This window comes from Pholis gunnellus, assembly GCF_910591455.1.
Source record: "Pholis gunnellus genome assembly, chromosome: 2".
NCBI classification, from domain to species: Eukaryota; Metazoa; Chordata; class Actinopteri; order Perciformes; family Pholidae; genus Pholis; species Pholis gunnellus.
The window spans coordinates 12,498,600-12,518,678 of record NC_136536.1 but is presented as its reverse complement, the minus strand read 5'-3'; the positions used below and the strand labels follow the sequence as shown (position 1 = coordinate 12,518,678).

The 20,079-nt window shown below is 40.9% G+C and overlaps 3 protein-coding genes across 4 annotated transcripts; 2 read left to right on the top strand and 1 right to left on the bottom strand.

Moving 5' to 3' along the window:
* Nucleotides 1-260: 260 nt before the first annotated feature.
* Nucleotides 261-3,944, top strand: LOC306708283 (zinc finger BED domain-containing protein 4; the record flags this gene model as incomplete). The annotated part of the gene is made up of 5 exons (XM_079176085.1): nt 261-410; nt 730-990; nt 1,141-1,400; nt 1,515-2,118; nt 2,622-3,944. 5 exons carry the CDS (start codon nt 261-263, stop codon nt 3,462-3,464), a joined length of 2,118 nt encoding a protein of 705 aa, XP_079032211.1. The 3' UTR covers nt 3,465-3,944.
* Nucleotides 3,945-6,160: 2,216 nt separating this feature from the next.
* apobec2b (apolipoprotein B mRNA editing enzyme, catalytic polypeptide-like 2b) lies at nt 6,161-9,447 on the top strand. The gene is made up of 4 exons (XM_079179131.1): nt 6,161-6,520; nt 7,364-7,544; nt 7,720-8,071; nt 8,195-9,447. Exons 1-3 carry the CDS (start codon nt 6,195-6,197, stop codon nt 8,059-8,061), a joined length of 849 nt encoding a protein of 282 aa, XP_079035257.1. The 5' UTR covers nt 6,161-6,194; the 3' UTR covers nt 8,062-8,071; nt 8,195-9,447.
* Nucleotides 8,336-19,261, bottom strand: LOC306710514 (hemicentin-2). 2 transcript variants are annotated; one of them, XM_079179111.1, is made up of 19 exons: nt 19,167-19,261; nt 19,034-19,069; nt 18,430-18,501; nt 17,390-17,680; nt 17,022-17,294; nt 16,468-16,764; nt 15,963-16,226; nt 14,984-15,274; nt 14,540-14,812; nt 14,063-14,332; nt 13,620-13,916; nt 11,498-11,791; nt 11,302-11,416; nt 11,051-11,208; nt 10,856-10,957; nt 10,268-10,339; nt 10,012-10,071; nt 9,828-9,896; nt 8,336-9,707 (listed from the first exon to the last, which is right to left on the bottom strand). In XM_079179111.1, the coding sequence occupies exons 1-19, from the start codon at nt 19,195-19,197 to the stop codon at nt 9,673-9,675; spliced, it is 3,300 nt and encodes a 1,099-aa protein (XP_079035237.1). In that variant the 5' UTR covers nt 19,198-19,261; the 3' UTR covers nt 8,336-9,672. The 2 variants fall into 2 exon arrangements, with proteins under 2 accessions (XP_079035237.1, XP_079035236.1); XM_079179110.1 differs by having other exon boundaries at nt 8,336-9,896.
* Nucleotides 19,262-20,079: the final 818 nt, after the last annotated feature.

The following is a 20,079-nucleotide window of genomic DNA, read 5'->3' as shown; positions in this document are numbered from 1 at the left end:
GCAGCCTGTGTAGTCAGATTGTGGCCGATTTCGGACGTGCAAGCCACGCAACTCCTGCCTGAAATTACATTTTCTTTTGTCTGCGCAACTGGCATCAACATTTTTTTTTTTTTTTTTTTAATGTGTGAGCAGGGATAGAAAAGTAAACACGCTGGCCTGCGCTCATGATCAGCGGCGAGGTGAGATTCATACCTCAGACTCGGGATTTTTCCTTGATCGCAAGTTGATTTGACTTCGGAGCAGAGCAGCTGTGTGCTCCAATGGCGTCAGTTTCGAAGGTGTCTATTCTGGATTACTTTAATATTGTGTTTGAAGGTGAAAATGGCAAAATCGAGTCCAACTGCAAGGCGTGTGGTACGAGGATCCAGGCGAAGCGGAGTGTCACGTCCAACTTCGTAACGCATCTCAAGGTAATCATTTCAAAATAAAATGTTTTTTTTATCGCCTGTACTTATTGTTCGTCTTACCATGTTTCTGGCAACATCAGCTGAAACAGCTGGCTCTAGTATCTTTTAATGTATATGCTACCACGCAGTGTCAGCCATATGAACCTAACTGTAAAGACACTCTGTTGCTGCTCTACCCATACTGTGTCCTCTTCCACAGATGTCAAAAGAAGGCAGTATGGGGTAGAGATGTAGGCTATACATCTACTGTTCTACCTGCCAACCAATAACACTGCTGCCCCCCCCCCCCCCCCCCCTCCCTCTCTGTGTCTCTCCCATTCAGCGGAAGCACCAGGCTATGTATGATGACTTTGTGAAAAGGAAGGATATGAAGAGAGAGGGTTACTCCTCTGGTTCCCTGCACAGTTTCACCCCAAATGGAGGGAATACCCGCTACACTCTCCCCATCAGTACTCGAGTGGGAGGTGGTGGAGGAGGAGGAGGAGGAGGAGGAAGTGCTGGAGGAATGGGAACTCTTGAGGGAGGAGTAGGAGGAGGCTCTGGCGGAGGGGTGACCAAGTTTGACAGACATGACCCACGCCAGGTGTGTGTTATAATCCATCATCGCTTGACATGCAAATAACTAAGCTGCTATTTATGAAATCCCATAGGCATTGCATTATTTATTGTGGCATGGGCGATGAATCCATTTGCTATGATGAGGGTAATTTTACAAAGTGTTTTGTCACCACAGGTTCTGATCTCTGAGGCTATAGCTAAGATGATCGTGCGTGATCTGCAGCCAGTATCCATAGTGGAAAATCAAGGCTTCAGAGAGCTGCTTCAGCTCCTGGAGCCCCGTTACACTCCTGAGCCACAGCACTACATCCAGAGCCAGCTCCTCCCCGCCTACGTCTACCAGGCACAGCTGGCAACCCGTCAGGCACTGGCCTCAGTGCACGCCCTCAGTCTCAGCCTGGATCTCTGGAGGGGCTTAAGTGGAGCCACTTCAGGGTAAGGAGGTAAAATCAACCAAAAACAACATGATTCCCTCTTGGTTTGATTCTCTAACTGATGTCTTTGTCTGTCTGTGTGTGTGTCTCTCTCTCTCTCTCTGTGTGTGTGTAGGTACGTCGGTGTCACCTGTCATTTTCTCACATCTGATTGGCAGATGCGCTCAGCTCTCCTGGCGTGCCTTCCCCTGACTGGAGGCAGCTCTGGGAATCGTGTGCTTTCCGATTTTGATGAAGTATGTCACTCTCATGGCGTGTCGGGGAGAGCATTTCGTGTGGTTGCGGACCATTTCCTAGCAGCGACAACAACAGCAAAGCCGTGTTGTCTTCCCGGTTTCCTGGTTGAGCCTTCTCTCGCTAACGGGCAAGATGAAGACGATGGGGAAGAAGTGGACAATGGTAACAATGTGGAGGGAGGGATCAGGAATGGCCACGGTGATGGAGAAGAGGATGGAGAGTGGGAGGACTTGTGGGAACAGGGTCTGGGTGTTTGTCGTGTGGACTGTTTCTCTCGCTCTCTTGAACAGTGTGTCAGAGAGGGGTTACGCTCCTGTCCACAGGTCACTTCCACACTGGCCAAGGCTGCCTGTTTCTACAACTACATTACCTCTGCTGTCCCACCTGAGAAACTTAGCCAGGTGTTTGATGGTCCTGGGTTGAGCATGAGGGCACCAGGAAATACCCCCCCTGTAGCAATAGACTGGGCTGCTCAGCTTAAGGTATGCATAGTATACAAGCAGAGCTTTACATTATTCTCCCATACTTCGTGATACATCACTTAATACACAACACACCATAATGTGGTTGTGAACAGATACAGTAAAAGGACATTCTAAGTCTTTTTCTAATGCATGTCAACAGTTCATCATCATATTTTATGATTAAAGCCATGTTATATTGTATTATGGTTGTTTCCCATGAGGACTTATAGTGACAAATACATAATAAACTCTTAAACCGTCCCAATATCTGCTTCCAAATACATTACGATGTGTAAATAGGTTTTTAGTTGTTTGTACTCCTTTATAAATGCTAAAAAGAGAGATGATATAGTGTCACCAGTATGCAGTATGTGTCCATAATAACATTGATTTCATAGCCTGATTATGTGGCTATTTTAGCAATATTTTTAATATGACACTGAGAAATGCTAGCTTTTCTATGTATGTTTCCATAGTTTTAAATAGTATAGTTCATTCTTTTGTTTCATTTTTCGACGCAGGTGCTTCGTCGGCTGCTGGACTCGGTGGAGTTCTTGGAGGAGGTGAGTGGTCCGGGGGTGGTGGTGCTGGGTGATTCAGAGAGGGGCCTGCTGAGGGAGCTGACTGACACTTTGGAGCCCTTCACTGAGGCCTGGGACATGGTGCAAGGGGACAGACAGGCAGACATACAGACAGACAGACACGTGTCCATCAGCCTGGCTCTGCCTTGTGTTCTCGGCCTTCGTAAGCATCTCTCTGAGACCTCAACCCCCCACTGCCCCTCTCTCCTGGTGGGCCTCAGCCAGGCTGTAGAGCGTCGGCTGGCGCCTGTCCTGGAGGACCCTCTCTACATCACTGCCACCACTCTGGACCCCCAGTTCAAGCTCACTTGGAGCAGCAACCCTGACTGGCACAGACAAGTTCTCCTAGAGGAGTTGTCCAAACATTCCACAGCCTCCAGCCCCATAGACCTCAACACAAACATACATCCTCAATCCCAGACCCCTCCTGCCCCAGCTCCATCACCGGCCTCCTCGCTTTCCCGGCCCTGCAAGCTGTTCTCTTTCATCAAGCAGAGACCCACAACACAGGCCAAGAGCCTGGAGCAGGAGTTGGCCGTCTACCTACGAGAGGAACCCACAGACGAGGAGGCTTTGCATTACTGGCAGCGTAAAGCGATTGACTTTCCTCTGCTTGCTCAGGTGGCCAAGAGGGCGTTTACCATACCTGCTTGTGGCACTGTAGTCGAGAGCATTTTTACTACTGCAGAGCGCTGTCTGCGGCCAGAGAGAGGCCGCGTCTTGCCAAAAAACCTGGAGACGCTCATCTACCTCAAAGCGAACTACAGATTATTATGGACTTAAAGCTAGGAGTCAAGCATTTCTTTTACCTGAGTAGCAACTAAAGGCTTTATACCTGCAGAAATGTTACTTCTTGGATACTAACCTCTTTTCCTCTCTGAGGAAACTCGGCTAGCAACATAACATAGTACTCGTGCTATACATCATTTAAAGTGAGATCCAATGAATTACCTAGAATTGCCGCGACTCAGTTCCCCTTCTTAAGAAGGCTTTTCCAGACTGCAGTAGGTGTGGATTGCTGTCTGTTTACCGTGTAGCCTGAATACGGGCTATCATACTACATTCTGTGGACCGAGGGGACTAGAAGCCGATCGATACTAAAGCATTTACTTTGACATTATTTTACCTGGTCAGGGTCTTCAGATAACCGCGACACCACAAGGACCCTACTCTCTATACCTCCCAAACTGAGCTTGTGTCTGTGCATTGACAGTAACTAAATGGTCAATTATTGCATACTGTAGCATCTGATTTATTCTAACTGATATACAATAACCCTAGAGGTTATGACTAATTCATTGGATGTTGTTTTTGAAGGAAGGCATCGGCTGCTAAACAATATATCAGTGCATCATCCACTTATTCTTTTCTCTTTCTGTATGTATGCCTCGTCGCTGGGACATCATAATAAAAGAGTTTCACTTGCTAAAGCAGAGGTGCACTCATGCATATATGTTGCGCACCTTTTTTTGTTTGTGCCAATGGAGAAAAGCTCAAATCTGCGTCATATATAAAAATAGTTTTTGACCCTAATTCATGTATATTTTCCTCTGCCAGTCCTTTATAACTCCATGTGTGCCCTGTCAAAGTGGAGGTCAATTTCATTTTATTCATTAGTAGTTTTTACTTTTTCAATCAATGTCCAATTCTACTTCTGAACTTTTAGGAAATGCAATTGGTTTGACCCTGCTTCTGCCCCGGAAAGCTAGCAGAGGATGTGTGCATGTGGCATAACATTGGCATTTGCTTTGTCTCACCTCACTGAAATATTTTGAAACCACTTTGCAGGGCACCACTTTGCAGGAGAAACTGTGGACACTGCAGTGTGCGTTTATTCAGGCTCTCTGTTGCTCTTGGCTTGGCCAGTGGGGAGGCAGGCCGGGTAATTGCATGTAATTCCATTACAGTTAAATTTGAGTCAGCGGGCGTCAGCAGTCGCATCCTACACGGTTCTTTTCTCAAATCCAGCTCGACCCACAAAACCTTATTACTAAAGTCCTTAGAAATAAATGGCAGGAAAACGTAAATGTAGCCACCACATGCAACTGTTCTCTAATGCTACATCAGAAGGCACTAAATGCATTGACTGTTTTGTGATAAAAATCAATTTGAAGATGAGTGGCTGTGAAGGAATTGTAATTGATGTTATTATAAGGACTGTCACAATGATTACACCTCTTCTTCACAGACTTCAAAACAGATTCATCTCAGTGTTGCTGTTTTTGATCACGTTGAAAACCACTTCTGATGAAGTGTGTTAATATCTGTGTGAGATACAATGAGATTTCCCTCATAGATCATGATTATCAAAGACTGCTGTGATGTTAATGATTATTATCACTGCAGGATGTCCCTGTGGATTTAGATGTGATGGTAGATATCAGTGTGGATGTGTCGGTGTGTTTAACTTTGAAAAGAGTTTTTTTTCTGCTCATCCCCATGGGTGGTGGTGGTGTTGTTTGTGAGTGTATGTGGAGCAGCTTGAAGTGTCTCTCCCCCCCCCCCCCCCCCCCCCAGCTGTGACAGCTCATCCATTTGAGTTAGTTGAGCAGCCTGGGCATGCGGCCCTATTGGTAATTGCCTCTGAAATGAATTACTTGGCAGAGAGTGAGACTGAGGAAGGAAAGGAGATTGTAATTGAACTGCCCCCCTCCCCTCCGCCCTCTCCCTGATGCCTCCAAGTTATTACATCTGCAGTGCAGAAAGCCATTTTCTGTCTGCACATAGACACACACGGATACAAATATACACACGCTCTTACAAAAAACCAAATCTCCCCCTCCCCCACACAATGGCCCCAGCAGAGGACGATATTGATGCAGGGTGATTTCATAGATTGATTGTTCTCAGGCACACTAAGCCACACTCTCGCACTCTTATTCAAAGCACGGAGACGTATATTTACACATTGGTGTTTGTGTGTGTATTAGTATGTACCGCTTCCTCCCCCACTTGCTGGCCTTTGTTTACTGCTTACATCTAACGGGTTGCAGGACTTTGGAGTTGGCACAAACTAGAGTGCTATTCAGTATCAAGAGACCCCTGGTTACCCTGTACACACAGACAGACAAACGCAACCAAGCAGCGTTATTAATAACCTGCCTGCTGCTGGCCTGTTGACAGTTAAAGCCTTTTGGATTAATGAGACGCCACTTTTGTTCGAGGTTGTTTGAGGTTGTGCATTTATACACAGAATATGTTAGTTTTCTTTCTTAATTGAGCATAAAGTGTGTTAGAGATATGTTCAATTTTGCCCCTAATTCCATCATGCAAAACATCACTCTTGTGTTGTCCTTTGGCCTTTTGACAACCAGGTCATGGAAAGAGGGGGAGTGTGTTAACCTACCCCGGCCCCGGCCAGACATGCACATGTTGTGACTCAAAGCATGGCACACAATAGGATCTATTTCTGTAAGTGCACTAGGGTTATCACTCTACTTGCCCTGAGCTATCTCTCTTTCTCGTTCTCCCTCCCTCTCTTTATCGAAGCCTCTTACCCACTTACTCAAAATCATGGCCGACAGAAACAGCCGGGTCACTGTTAAGAGGAAAGAGAAGAAGTCGGAAAACAAAACGAATGACGAGAAGGAGAAAGAAAACGATAAGGGGAAGGAAAAAAACGTCAATAAGTCTGCCAAACCTTTGAAAAAGCCGGAGAAGACCCCCGAGCAGCCCAAGACCGATGAAGAGAAGACGAATGGGAAAAGTGGAGGCGCAACGGGAGCTGAGGCAACAAGCACTGAGGAAAGTGGAGGCGCAATGGAAACAGAGGCAGCAAACACTGAGGAAAATGGAGAGTTTCAGCCCATTGAACTGCCACCGTTTGAGATTGTAACTGGGTGAGTAAGATTTAATACATACACCACAAGAATTAGCCACATCAATTGCACACCTGTTTTGCTCTTTTACAATCCACTTTTGTGGTTATTTTGTGCTTTCTTTTTTTATATAAAGTAGGTTTTCATGTCTTTCTGTAAGTGATATTGTTCCAAACACTTAATAGTTGATTTCAGTGAGGAGGGACAATATTGACTTGCCCTAATCCTGTCCTTACTAACCCAGCGGTAAGAATAGCGATGAGTCACAGAGCCCCCACTTTTTATCACTCCACTTACCATCTGTTCCCCAGTTTCTGTCCTTTGAGTATTAGCTGTTTGATATGAGATCTAATTGTGAAATCCATCTAGCTTTTCACACGCAGCACAACAATGGATCAAAAAAAGAAAGACATGACGGGTATGTTTCTTGTACAGTTGACTCATGAAGGGCCTGGCACATCTACAGATCATCGGATTACGTGAAAGCCAAAAGTATTTATAGAAACATCAGTTTACTCAGCGGTAGCCTCATTTATATTCTACTCGCTGTGTCACCATAGTCTATTTTGAAGACTCCCTATCATCACTCTTTTTTTGTGTCTTGGATGGTTGACAAATTCATTATAAAAAGTGCTCCGTGTTAGGCGAGGAATTGAATGTCAGTTACAATGTCATGCACAACGATTAAAGGTTACAAATAACTTTGAAAGCACTGCTGATAGATAAATCATACGGAATGTGTTTTTTGCTCTCTTGCTAATTCAACCATCATGCACTAAAAAGCCCCAGTGGTGACAGTCAGTGCTGTGTTTTATGAAGCTTTGCAACAGAGTTATGGAAGCTCTTCCTTTCAATCTCCACTAGGGAACAGATGAGCCCGTTCTACTTCAAGTTTCAGTTCAGGAACGTGGAGTACTCTTCGGGAAGGAACAAGACCCTGCTGTGTTTCAGGGTTGATACACCAGGAGGCGGCACAGAGCCTCTGAAAGGTTATATGGAGGATGAACATGCCACAGCTCATGCTGAAGAGGCCTTCTTTCAACAGGTATTGAACGCTCACACGCACATCTTTCTTACTTTTGTATCATGTAACACATGTGTGAACCCCAATGGAGGTCTGATTTCCATTGGTTTGCAACAATTTCTCCTGTGATAATGTTATATGTAATATATTTTGTTCGCCTTTATGCCTCTATTAATCCCCACTCTTTCCTTTCCAGGTGCTCCCTAATGCTTCCCAAGAGTATGAAGTCACATGGTATATTTCATCCAGTCCCTGTGTGGTTTGCACAGCCAAGTTGGCCAACATCCTCCAGCAGCGCAAGAAGGTCCGTCTCTGCATTTTCTGCTCCCGGCTCTTTGAGTGGGAGGAGCCGGAGATAGTAGAAGGGCTCCGGGCTTTGGTGAGCGCCGGTTGCAAACTGCGGATGATGAAGCCGTCTGACTTCACACATGTTTGGGAAACGTATGTAGAGAAGGAGGACGAGAGCTTTGCACCCTGGGAGGATTGTCAGGAGAACTACGACTACTATGTAGAGAAACTGGCTGATATCCTTAAGTAGTAGTGAGTTGGTAAGTATTGTGTGTGTTCTATACAGCTTTTATACTTCTTTTGGGTAAAAAAAACAAAAACAAAGTTGGATTTTAAGGTTTGTCTGGATAATGACCGTCTTTCCCGGTTGTCTTTTGCTGTAGGTGCACATGATGGACAAGATCTACCCATTGACTGAACCACAAATCGGCCTATTTGTTAAAACCACATCGGTTGAACTTGTGTTTCTTGTAGTCACTTTTGAAGGTGCAGATCAGTATTAGCTAGAATGAACACTCATGGCATCATTTTGTATTTTTTATTGTGATTAATTGAGACACAAAATGCTTGAATGGCAATATGTAGCATCACGTACTGTAGATAAATATAATCATTTAGAAGAAAAAAGCAATAACATTCATCGCTGAAACCTTTGATGTTATATAAGCTTTGGAGAAGACTAACTTACATTTACTCACCACTGGGGCCAGATGCATAAAATCCACGACTAATAGTACACACAAAGACAGAAATATGCATATGCATTCTTTTCGTTTGGTTGACTCCGTTTATAAGTCTCAGTCATAAAGGAACTGTGTGCACATGCATGAGCCTCTTATCAATTCCCATTAATGGATGTAGAAACACCCTTAAACAATCGTTGGCATGACGAGACTTCTGCCTGCTCCACCACTTGTTGGACATCAGTAAGTGAAAAGAATGGCAAAGAAAAAGAGCATCTGCTCTATTCTCCAACAGTACAACAACAGCTGTTATTAACGTGACCTTACTCAGGGCTGTGGCTATATTTATAGCACTCAAACCACTAATTCATTACATGCGCCTGTAAATCATCATCACAGTCATTTCTCAATCATCATTATCAACGTCAAAGATTATGATTAATGACTAATTGATAGCGCTCATTTTGACACAGACTTAACAAAGTGCTTCATTATTTAGGATAACATCAAAAGATCATAATAACTCATTAATAGTTTCAAATTAGGTTTATAAATGCACCTTTGATTGAAGTTTTACAGAAGGCTGTGTCGACCACAAAATGATAACACAATCATTAAAATGTAAACAATGTGTGGGAAAAGACGTACATTGTTTTTTGTGAGTACACGTCGTTTATACATCTGGCCCCGGGTGTTGTAACTAAAGGCATATTGATAAATTCTCCTGCAGATCAACACATACAGATATGTACAATGCTTATAATAATTGAGAAACAAAACAAAAGAAGCTAACAAAGTATATGATTGATTCTTAATCACATAAATAATGTTTCGTATTTTAACTGTGCCCTTAACATTTACATCATGAGATTTAAAATATGTACAATTCTAACAGTATTATGCTACCAACTGTCAACTGTTTTATTTCCCATTAAATTTGGTACGAACATTTACAGTCCCCAGAGGACGTATGTTAATGAATTTACTTTTATCTATCACCACAGACGAGTCAAAACTTTGAATTTGCTGCCCTGCTATTGGTAAGCATCGCACAATAGTAAGATTCTCTCTCCAGTTTTAGTACATCCAAATGTCCATTAAAGCCTCACAGGGCTGAATCATACTGTAGACGTATTATTAAGGACCTGCTAAACTGGTGCAAATAGAGCTTAAGTGACTCATTGTTTAAAGGAAACCAGCCCGCCGTTCTCTTCTGTTGGAAGGAAGGAAAATAAATACATTGTGTCTGTTAAAAAAATATTTGGCACAGCGCCTTTCATCACAGAGACAATATTTACTCTGAAAAGTGCATCTTTAAATTTGACGTCATTACCTTGGTCCTCCACCTTGGTTATTGGTAACGGTGTTGTTTCACTGCAAATTGTGCCATTGTCGTCAGCTTCTGTAGGTCAAATTACAATAAAAAAATAAAGGGATCATGTCAGTCAACTTTCAAAACATTTGCATATTAATACAGCTTTTGTATAACCTGCTTTACTCATCTGTGGGTCCTTTACCTTTAGATGAAGCATTCAGTTCTGCATCGGTGATGTACTCAACCATTGGACAGGGTGCATCTGCAGGAGGGAGGAAGGAACTTTCACACAAAGAGCACCAACGGCTATAGGCAAACTAAGAAAGTCAGACTCGAACTTGAAAATGTCAGTAGGTAGTTTCACAAATGGTAATTTCTAAAATAGCACGGAAATGAGCCGCTGGTGGGGCTGTAACTGCTACCAAAACCACAAGCCATGAGAGCTGGTGTCAACATACCATCACGGTCCTTTAGCTGAGCCATGGTGAGAAACAGGTCGGCCTCCTCTGGCTTCTCTTCAAAATCAAAAGCTATGTTGTAAAAAAACAAATGTTTGTTCATTTGAGATGAAATATATATAATGAATGTAATATAATATATTATAAATGTCACATTTAAACCTGCAATAACACTCAGCTGAAACAAGGTAAGACATTTCATCAACTTTTTATTGTATTGCCTTTCTTTTCACTCTTTTTTTAGTCTCTCTGTTTTTGGTGTCCACTAACTCCTCAAGGAAATATCTGCTCTTTAGTTGATAAATGCTCCACTTGTTCACCAGCCAGTCGCTAACCGTGTCGGTCTGACATTTGGTGCTGACCACTACTGTGGGTTTTAAGAAGCCTCCCGAAAACGACGCTATGAGAGCGGTGAGAGTGAACCAAAACAGTAACGTTGTGGGCCGGAGAGATCAACAATGAGCTGAACTCGCTTCAAATGCTCCATAAAGCTGAGGGTAGCTGCAGATTTGCGTGATAATTCTATTCTATCATCATACGATTTTCAAAATCCATGCACTCAAAAAGCGTCAAAAAATAAAGCAAAACCTGGTTTGCGAACGACTCTGAGGATGATGCATCCAAGGAAGACGGCAATGATGCCGAAGAAGAGACAGCCAGAGATGGAAAGAAGCACCCTCCTCTTCAAAACTGAAGGAAAAAAAAAACGAAACAGAGAATGTAAGTGAGACAGAATATTTGCAGGGTAAAAACTCATAACTTCCAAGCTACAGTTATACTCACGAAGGTTCTTAGTCTTGAAAGAGTCACTTTTTCTTGAATAAGATGGTCTACCGGTACAAATGCCCTGGCAGGTGTACAGGCTCTGCTCAGGGTCATTCTGGGGTGTGACTGCATGCTTCTCAGAGGGCGGAAGACTGATTGGTTGCCCCTCTTTGAACCTGTGAGAAGGTAAGAATCCACACAGTGCACACATGAATGCATTTAGAGAATGTTACTCTATAGTATGAACTGGTATTTTTGAAGTGTATTACCATGTGTAGTTACACATGTTCTGAATTTCGTGCACCCCACATCTGAGCACCAAGCTGTCAGTGGAGAAGACCTCGGACCAGCCAGTTAACAGGATTATATCAGCCTGTGGGCGCTCTGTAAAAACACAATCAAAACTGTGATGAACACATTCAACACATACAGAAAAATGTTAGCGAGAAGACAACAAAAACTTACCCTCAACAATAAGTCTCACAGCCTGACTCTTGTATGAGATGAAGACTGCTGAGCTGAAGACTGTATCGCTTCCTCTTTTAGCTTCGCATTGATATTCTCCGGTGTTTGTTGTCACAACAGATTTGATGTGATGAGTGTGATTGTTTCCAGTTTTGGCGAATACACTACCATCTTTGTACCACAGGTACTCCCATCCAGAAGAGACATTAATGTGACAGCTAAAGGAGACTGAATCTTCAGTATGCATCACGTTGTGTATGGGGTTCTGCATCAGTGTGACTCTGGGTTTTGTATCTGTGGGAAAATAATGCCATTGCTATAAGTATGACAGCATTTTAATGTATGTCACAACCCAGAATAAGGAGCAGCTTGGCCTTTAACTGGCTGCTTTAAGTTACTTTTTTTGATATGCTGCTTTAGCAGAATTCCTCCCAAAGAAGAAAATGAAGCTGCAGCCATGACATTGTTATCTGTTATCTGCGTTCTAACCAGTCACATCACTTTTACTATACATTGATTGAAGGATAACACAACTAAACAGTCTCAGTTTGTGGTAGCCCCTTGAACCACTGTATCAATGCAACATAATTCAGATGGACGGCATGGGAACAAAGCACAAGATAATGAATAAGTAATAAGTAAGTAACCCAATGCAATGTTTATCAAGAGCTAGAAAGACAATCTTGCAATCTATTTCTTTTTTTATGACATTAATACGATGACTTTTTTCATGACTTTTTTATGGCATACTATTTTATAACTTCCTGACAAATGTGTATATCATAAATATACTATGACTTTTTCATGACATTACATGATAACTTGTTTTGATGATATACTACACAATGATATATGATATGTATTATGATATTCTGTAAACTATTACTTTTTATGACTTTTTATGTCATTTTTATATATTATAGTATAGTACGTCATAAAAACAGTTGTGGTATGGTATAAATATTCTATTATGACTTTTTTATAATTTGTTATATTACATAAATACTATGAATTTTTCGCAGTTTCTTATAACATACTTTATATGACATTATATGACATTTTTGCAGAACCTTTGGATTTGACCTTCTAATTGTAGTAGACAAAGAACTTGTCTCTGCACTTGTCTTGTTAGTGCTGCATTCAACACCATTTCCTGCAAAAGTTAACCACAGAGTTTCACAAGGTTCTGTGCTTGGACCAATTCTATTCACCATTTATATATGCTTTCATTTGGTAATATTATTAGAAAGACTCCATGAACTTCCATTGTTGTGCAGATGACATACTAATTTAAGCCGATTAATCCCTTTCTTAAAGTGAAAGAGACTATTTGGTGTTCACTGTTTTCAGTCCTGCCGAGAAAGATCTGGCTATTGATTTTAAAACGATCCCCAAAATAGAGCCAAACCAGGTTCACCTTCAATTTTATGCCACTGTGAAAAAAGGGTAAAGGTGAAATCTATGATTTCAGCAGTTACATTGGCCTATGTGCAGGGCTAAACCGGCATGAGAACCCTAATTCAACAATTGCACAATTAATGGTGTTATCCAGATAAATGTTAATAATAAGCATTGCACTGCTTGTTTGTGTTGCTGTAATTGTGTATTGCTTGGCAACTGTTCTGCTAAAGGTCACTGAAGAACTGTGTGCTTGGCGGAAGATGGATTATTTGTCATCAATGAATCATTGTTTTCTTGTTTTTGTGTTTGCATTTTATTTAATTTTGACAGGTATATGTGGGAACCAAACCGTACCTAATAATAATCATGAGTTGTTTTAAAATCACTGTAAATTACGGCCTGATTAATTAAAACTAAAATAATAAAATCTCTTTAAAAGCATATCAGAATTTGTGGGAAAAAGTCATAGTATGTAAATTTTTTTTAGTCATAGTATAGCATATGGAAAAAAGTGACAAAAAGTCATAGTATAGTCATAGTATAATCTGTATGCAGGATAGATAGTAGAGTGGTAAGTTTGGTAAGAAAGGAAAGAAAGAAAAGATTTATTTAATCATTTTCTATTCCTTTAATATTACTGTTTTTGCTTAATTTAGAAGTCTCGTCAGTCCAAAATAAAACAATGAATTGAAAAATATTCTGTTAAAGAAAAAATCCTCACCATAAACATCCAGAGTTACTCCGTTACTGGAGTTGCTGGTTACAGGCCGGCTCTTAAATGTTCCTGAACAGCTGTATCGTCCATGGTGTGAGGCTGAAGCAGAACTGATGGAGAGAGTAGCTTTATCTGAATCAAAGGATACCGTACTATCTGCCTTGACACGCTGTTTATCTTTGAACCACTTATATTTCCAGTCAGCGCTAGGGGTGCCGTCCATCCCACAGCTAAACTTCACACTCTCAGTGGGGAACACATCCAACCACGTTGTGATTAACTTTAAAGATGGAACAGGAATTTCTGGAGAGAAACAGACACATTAGCTTTTTTTAAATACCCTTAATTTGATCCTCTTCCAAACTGATTCCTAACATTTTATAGCATGCAATTCATAGAAACAGGTGAAAGTAATACACTTCAACACAAAGTAATTTTCTTTGACTCACCAGATACACGTAAGACCCGTCCATCACTGTGCTGTGTATTGTACATTGTTTTGTCTCTTATGGCCATACACTTATAAGTTCCACCATTTGATAAATTGGCGTCACGGATGTTAAAACTACTGCTGTTGATCGGAAGTTGTGTTCCATCTTTGTACCAGTGATACCTCCAACCAGACGAGCGTTCAACTTTACATTCGAAAGACACTGACTCTCCAGTGTACACCTCTTCAACATCTGGCTGTTGAGTCAATACGGGCTTAGGCTTGTTTCCTAAAGACACAAAGAAGGAACTTTAACAGTCAATAACATTAAACTGTTCTTAAATCATCTGACCAGCCAGATAATAGCATCATAAGTGACCAGAGATGCACTGCATTATATCAGCCTGTGGGCGCTCTGTAAAAACACAATCAAAACTGTGATGAACACATTCAACACATACAGAAAAATGTTAGCGAGAAGACAACAAAAACTTACCCTCAACGATAAGTCTCACAGCCTGACTCTGGTCTGAGCTGAAGACTGTATCGCTTCCTCTTTTAGCTTGGCATTGATATTCTCCGGTGTTTGTTCTCACAACAGATTTGATAGTGTGATTGTTTCCAGTTTCGGCGAGTACACTATGATCTTTGAGCCACAGGTACTCCCATCCAGAAGAGACATTAATGTGACAGCTAAAGGAGACTGACTCTCCAGGGTACATCACCCTGTACTTTGGATCTTGCGTCAGTGTGACTCTGGGTTTCTCATCTGAGGGTCAGAAAACATGCCATTGCATTGCATTGTAACAGATATTTATCCCACCCCAACCCCCTGCCCTCATCCCCGAAAATGTGTAACTAAAATGAAGAAAACTCATTTTATTTAAAATTCGCTGCCAAAATAAGTATTTTTATGTAAAATGTAAAAAAGAAAACTCACCATATACATTGAGAGTGAGTCCAGAACTAAAGTTGCTTCTGACAGACCTGTCGTTCAGGTGTCCCTTGCAGTTATATTGTCCTACATGTTTAGCTGAAGCAGAGCGGATGAAAAGAGTGGCTCCATTTGAGTCAACAGGCGCAACATTATCCGCTTGGACCTCCCGTCCGTGTTTGTACCACGTGTAAATCCAGTTCGGGCTGCCGTCCATCCCACAGCTTAACTTCACACTCTCAGTGGGGAACACATGGAACCACGATGTGATCAGCGTCAAAGATGGAATGGGAATTTCTAAAGAGAGAGAGAGAGAGACACATCAGCCACTTTTCATATCCTTAGAGATAACCTTATTTAGATAACCTATTTTTTTAAACAGAGCCTCATTGAATTTGTCTCATGAGAAATGCCTGAACAACTAAATCAAGTAACATACCAGCAGGCCTTGTCGATCAAAAACCTAATTAGATTATTAAAACTTCATGGTTTAGATAAGAAATTACAAAAAGCACTGACTCAATCAAGTATTAACATGAGGACCAGTCTCTTAACATTTGCAAAACAAAATGCCTTAAAATACAAAACTCTGGACTGAGCTCATAATCAGCAGGTTAGTGAACAAAATGAACTTTTAAAAGGAGTAGTTCTTAATGGTGGTATAAATGTGTTAGCCAACAATCCACCCCTTACATAAATCATAATTTCTCTCCGAAGGTGATATTCCACTGCTCGTGTACTTTATGTATATATACATACTTCTGAGTCTTCCCTCCCTGCATCATGCTACACCACAACATCCTGTTTCAACAGAAAATGCACAAAATAACAGAAGCAGGATGCTCTCAAAATGTTGTTTCGCTAAATTCAACAGCAGCCTGGAGGTTTTGTAAGCCTTTAGTGACAGAATTTTACATATTTACAACATTGCACATTGTATTAAACCCAATGCTTTCAATAATGTGACTCTGCTGTCTTTACCTACCAAGTACATCTTGTTGTATTTCTTCACTGAAGTCTGTTGATATGATTTCCCCTCTGGTGGCCTTGCACCAGTATGTCCCCTGATCAGAAAGAGCAAGATGGATGCTGTTGGTTTCGTTGGTGGCACGGAGCTCAATTCCATCTTTGTACCACTGATACGTCCAGCCAGAGGACACATCTACGTTGCAATCTAAGTTCACGGTTTCTCCAACATACATCGGGTTAAAACCAGGAACCTTCTTCACCGTTGGTTTTGGTATGTTTTCTAAAACAGAAAGGCAGTTCACAACACATTTACAGTTTGGGTTTTGTGAGGTGCTAGTAGGCAGGTTTTGTTAGCTTTGGGGCAGAACAAGGCTGTGCTAAGCTAACTGGCAGTTAGTGGTATCTTCATATTTAGCATACAGACATGAGAACGGTATCAATGTGCAAAAAAGCTAATTATCTTGTTTCCCAAACCATTTCTTTAAGAAATCTGAAATAATGTAAAGTTAATGAAAGCTCACCATAAACTCTGACATTGACTGTGTTGCTGAATCCAGAGCTGACTCCCCTTGTTTCTAAGTGAGCTTTGCAGGCATAGCCTCCTTCATAGGCTTGAGTGGCCGCGGTGACATTGAGCAATGAGTCATCTGCCTCCAGGTTTACGTCCTCTGGCTCCTCCTTGAGCTCTTTTTGATTTCTGTACCAGGTGAACGTCCAGTCAGTGATAGTGCTGTGGACTCCACAACGGAACTCCAACGTCTCATTTTCAAACACATCGGGCCAGGAACTCAGCAGTTCCAGAGATGGTTTGGGTGGGTCTGAAAAGCCATGTACCAAAGAAATCTTAAATATCTTGGAAGGAATTTAAGATACAACCCAATTAAAATGACTTACTGCATCAGAAAAGAATGGGAGACAGGAAAACAGAGAAGTTTAGTGCATCATTAGTTATTTAAACTTCCGCTTTCACAGATGAAAGTACTGTAGACGTGTGCATAAATGCTCATGTATATAAGAATTTATGAAGCGGTTTAATTGGTGGCAAAGTGATGACACCGTTCTCAGGTAAACTTACCAGAGACCTGCAGAGCTGTTGTGTCACTCTCCTCTGTGTAGAAGGGCTCTTTGCCTCTCTTGGCTTTGCAGTGGTATTGTCCACTGTTTAGATGATCTATAGGTGCTATGGTGTAAGTACTATTATTATGAGCTGGAATTTCTGTTCCCTTATGGTACCAAAGATAAACCCATCCAGAGGACACATCAACATTGCATGTGAAGATGACTTTCTCTCCAGGGAACATCTTGTCAATGTTTGGAATTCGCTTCAAAGTGGGTTTGGGCTTGTTTGCTAATCAGAAAGGAGAAAGAAAAATGTACCATTTTAATTATCTTATATTACATGCTGTCTTGAAATTCAGCTCAAATATGGGTTATGAAACTTACCAGAAACTGTGAGTTTGACTGAATTACTACTTTGAGTGGTAACACTCTTTGCTGTGTGATGAGCTTTACAGGAATAACTTCCAGAATATGTGTGTGTTGCTGTGATTGTAAGCTTTGATCCCTCTGCAGACAAAGACACATTTGGATCTGACTCTTGTAGTTGGTCTGCATTTCTGTACCAGGTGAAGGTCCAGAAGGAGCTGCCAGTGACACTACAACTTAACTCCACTTGCTCAGAAGTGAACACGTCGGACCACTCTGAAAGTAGCTGCAGAGATGGTACAGGAGGCTCTGGAAGTGTATTAAAAAATATTATTGATTTTGTCATTCAGAAATAACGTATTGCTGAAATAGCATGCACATTTAGGTTCATTGGAATCAGGAGCCTTACTATCAAGGATTTAGTCTCCAGTAAGTTCATTAATCTGATTTTTGGTCTTAAATGCAGTTAAAAATGATGACATGAAGCTCTAAAATTGATACAATTGATGCCATCTCTTACAAACTTGTTATTTAAAAATACACAACATTACGGTTTAATTATTTCAGAACACATACAAACAAAATTGAAATAGAAGTAATATTTGAATAATATAATATATGAATACAGCAGTTAAACAGTTTAGTTTCAAACTTTAACAGACTTCTTCTAAAAGGCGGAGAGACAAATTGCGGTGATGATGTCATTGAGATACAAACCACCACAGACGGAACAAATTAAATAAGTGCTAGAACAACGCCCATGGTGATTTCACAGGTGACATTGGCTGATTCAGTCGGGAACCCTTACTGTCAAAGACATATCATAATTTTAACGCTGAGGTCGTAGATTTAACTGTCCAAAATCAATGCAATACCATGATGTGCATAATGATTTGGGGTGACTTTTTTCCTTACAAAAACTACCACATAATATGCTTTTGGAAATACTGACTAAATTTCAGGAAGCAACATCTTTCCAATTTAAATCTACAGGATTGCGTGAACATGCTTACTCTTTTAGATTTTTGTTTACAGCAAAACTGAGGTTAAAATCTCACCATAGATAGTTGTAGTCTCTGTTGACATCGGCAAAGGACTGGTTGGAGAAGCGTATTCTGACGTGGTGGAGACTGGTGGATGACGGGAGATATGTGGAGAACAGAATTTGGATCAGAACAGCCAGCATTATGTTCTCTACCTACATCTACACTCAAACCCAATTAAATAAAAAAGCAGATCATTTAAATCAAGTTGACATATAGATTAAAATATACCACACTGTCATCCTACAAAAGAAAGTGATAAAAGGCATGGACAAAAATAACACGATTACCTGACAGTAAAATGATACAAGAACAGGGACATTAGATGGACGATAGAGTTTAGAAAACATAACCGTGTAAACCATAAAGTTGGAACTACACACTCATAGACGTCCAACTGTAGGAAATGCCCAACTCCTGAGAACAAAGTACTTCATGTTCCTTATAGTAACTTCTCCTCATGCTTTACTTCCTTTTGTACCTTTTGTTTTATCTGCCTCAGTAAGGCAATCAACATTTTTATAACGGCTCATTTAGTTTACAATCAGAACAGGATAATGCACTAAATATATTTGAATATTTTGTAATGTTTTATCAGTGTGTCAAACATGTTTCTTACCATTATCGGAATCTTGAGCTGCACAGGCAGTGAAATCTGTCAAAACAAATTACAATAAATGTTCAGTGGGAATCACATTCAAATGTATCTGGAAATATTATTTGTATAACATAAATCACTAAAAAAAACTTACATATGACACCGAAGACCTTGAGAAGCCACATTTTTCATTGACCTGCACATGTAGAGGCTGTGCTGCTGAGTTGAGTCATTTATCTGCTGTGTAGTGAAGTTCAGTAAAGGAAATAGACTTCACACTAGATGGGCGTGCACGGCAACTCACCTCAGGACAGCAGCTTTCCTGTCTCTGACATCTGCTTTTTTTTTTTCGTGAAGCAACAGGAAATGTGTTGGTCAACCACATTCAGATGTTTGTGTTCTCAATATGACTTTAAATTGTGGATTGCTGCTGAAAAGTGACGGGTAGGGTTTAGGGAAATGAAACAACGTGCAGGAGCGGTAATGTGTTGAAAAGACTTGCAATTGTGTTGAGTAGCCTACCAAAAGAATATCAAAGGTAAAAACTCCAACAACACTAGTATACAGAACTACTATATTGTAAGAGCAACACATTTGGGCTAGTGGCCTTCATTTGGGTCAAGAAGGCAAGAAAGAGATTAAATCGAGATTATCTCAAATTTAAGTCGGTAAACTGATTCTTTTTATTTTCAGCCAAGACTAAAATAAAAGCAAGCAGAACCGTCAACAAAACCCTTTATTAAACTATGAGTTACTATTTTTTCTTAGTGCGAGTCTCAGAGTAGACCTGTTTTACCCTGTGGGTGTGAAGAGATTTGAGGAACATGATCGGAAGATGCTAATCTTTTGTTTTTACACTTCTGTGAACCCAGCCTACTAACCTCAACCATCACAGCAACACCCTTTTGTCTGCAGCTCAAAGTTGCTCTCGACATGCAAATAGAATGAACATTATTCCTACTGAATCACCTTTACACATAAACATTTTAAAATCTAAATGTTTATGCATATCATCGTCAAAATCATCAGGAATCAAGAGTGATTACTTCAGAAGAAAGTAAGTGCTG

Excerpts from the sequence above, each read along its gene's own strand:
- apobec2b (XM_079179131.1), top strand. The coding sequence starts at position 6,195 with ATGGCCGACAGAAACAGCCGGGTCACTGTTAAGAGGAAAGAGAAGAAG. Across the intron at positions 6,521-7,363 it reads CCGTTTGAGATTGTAACTGG|GGAACAGATGAGCCCGTTCT; the intron begins GTGAGTAAGATT and ends AATCTCCACTAG. Across the intron at positions 7,545-7,719 it reads AAGAGGCCTTCTTTCAACAG|GTGCTCCCTAATGCTTCCCA; the intron begins GTATTGAACGCT and ends TTTCCTTTCCAG.
- LOC306710514 (XM_079179110.1), bottom strand. The coding sequence starts at position 19,197 with ATGTGGCTTCTCAAGGTCTTCGGTGTCATAT. Across the intron at positions 16,765-17,021 it reads AACAGCTCTGCAGGTCTCTG|ACCCACCCAAACCATCTCTG; the intron begins GTAAGTTTACCT and ends ATGGCTTTTCAG. Across the intron at positions 15,275-15,962 it reads AATACAACAAGATGTACTTG|AAATTCCCATTCCATCTTTG; the intron begins GTAGGTAAAGAC and ends CTCTCTCTTTAG.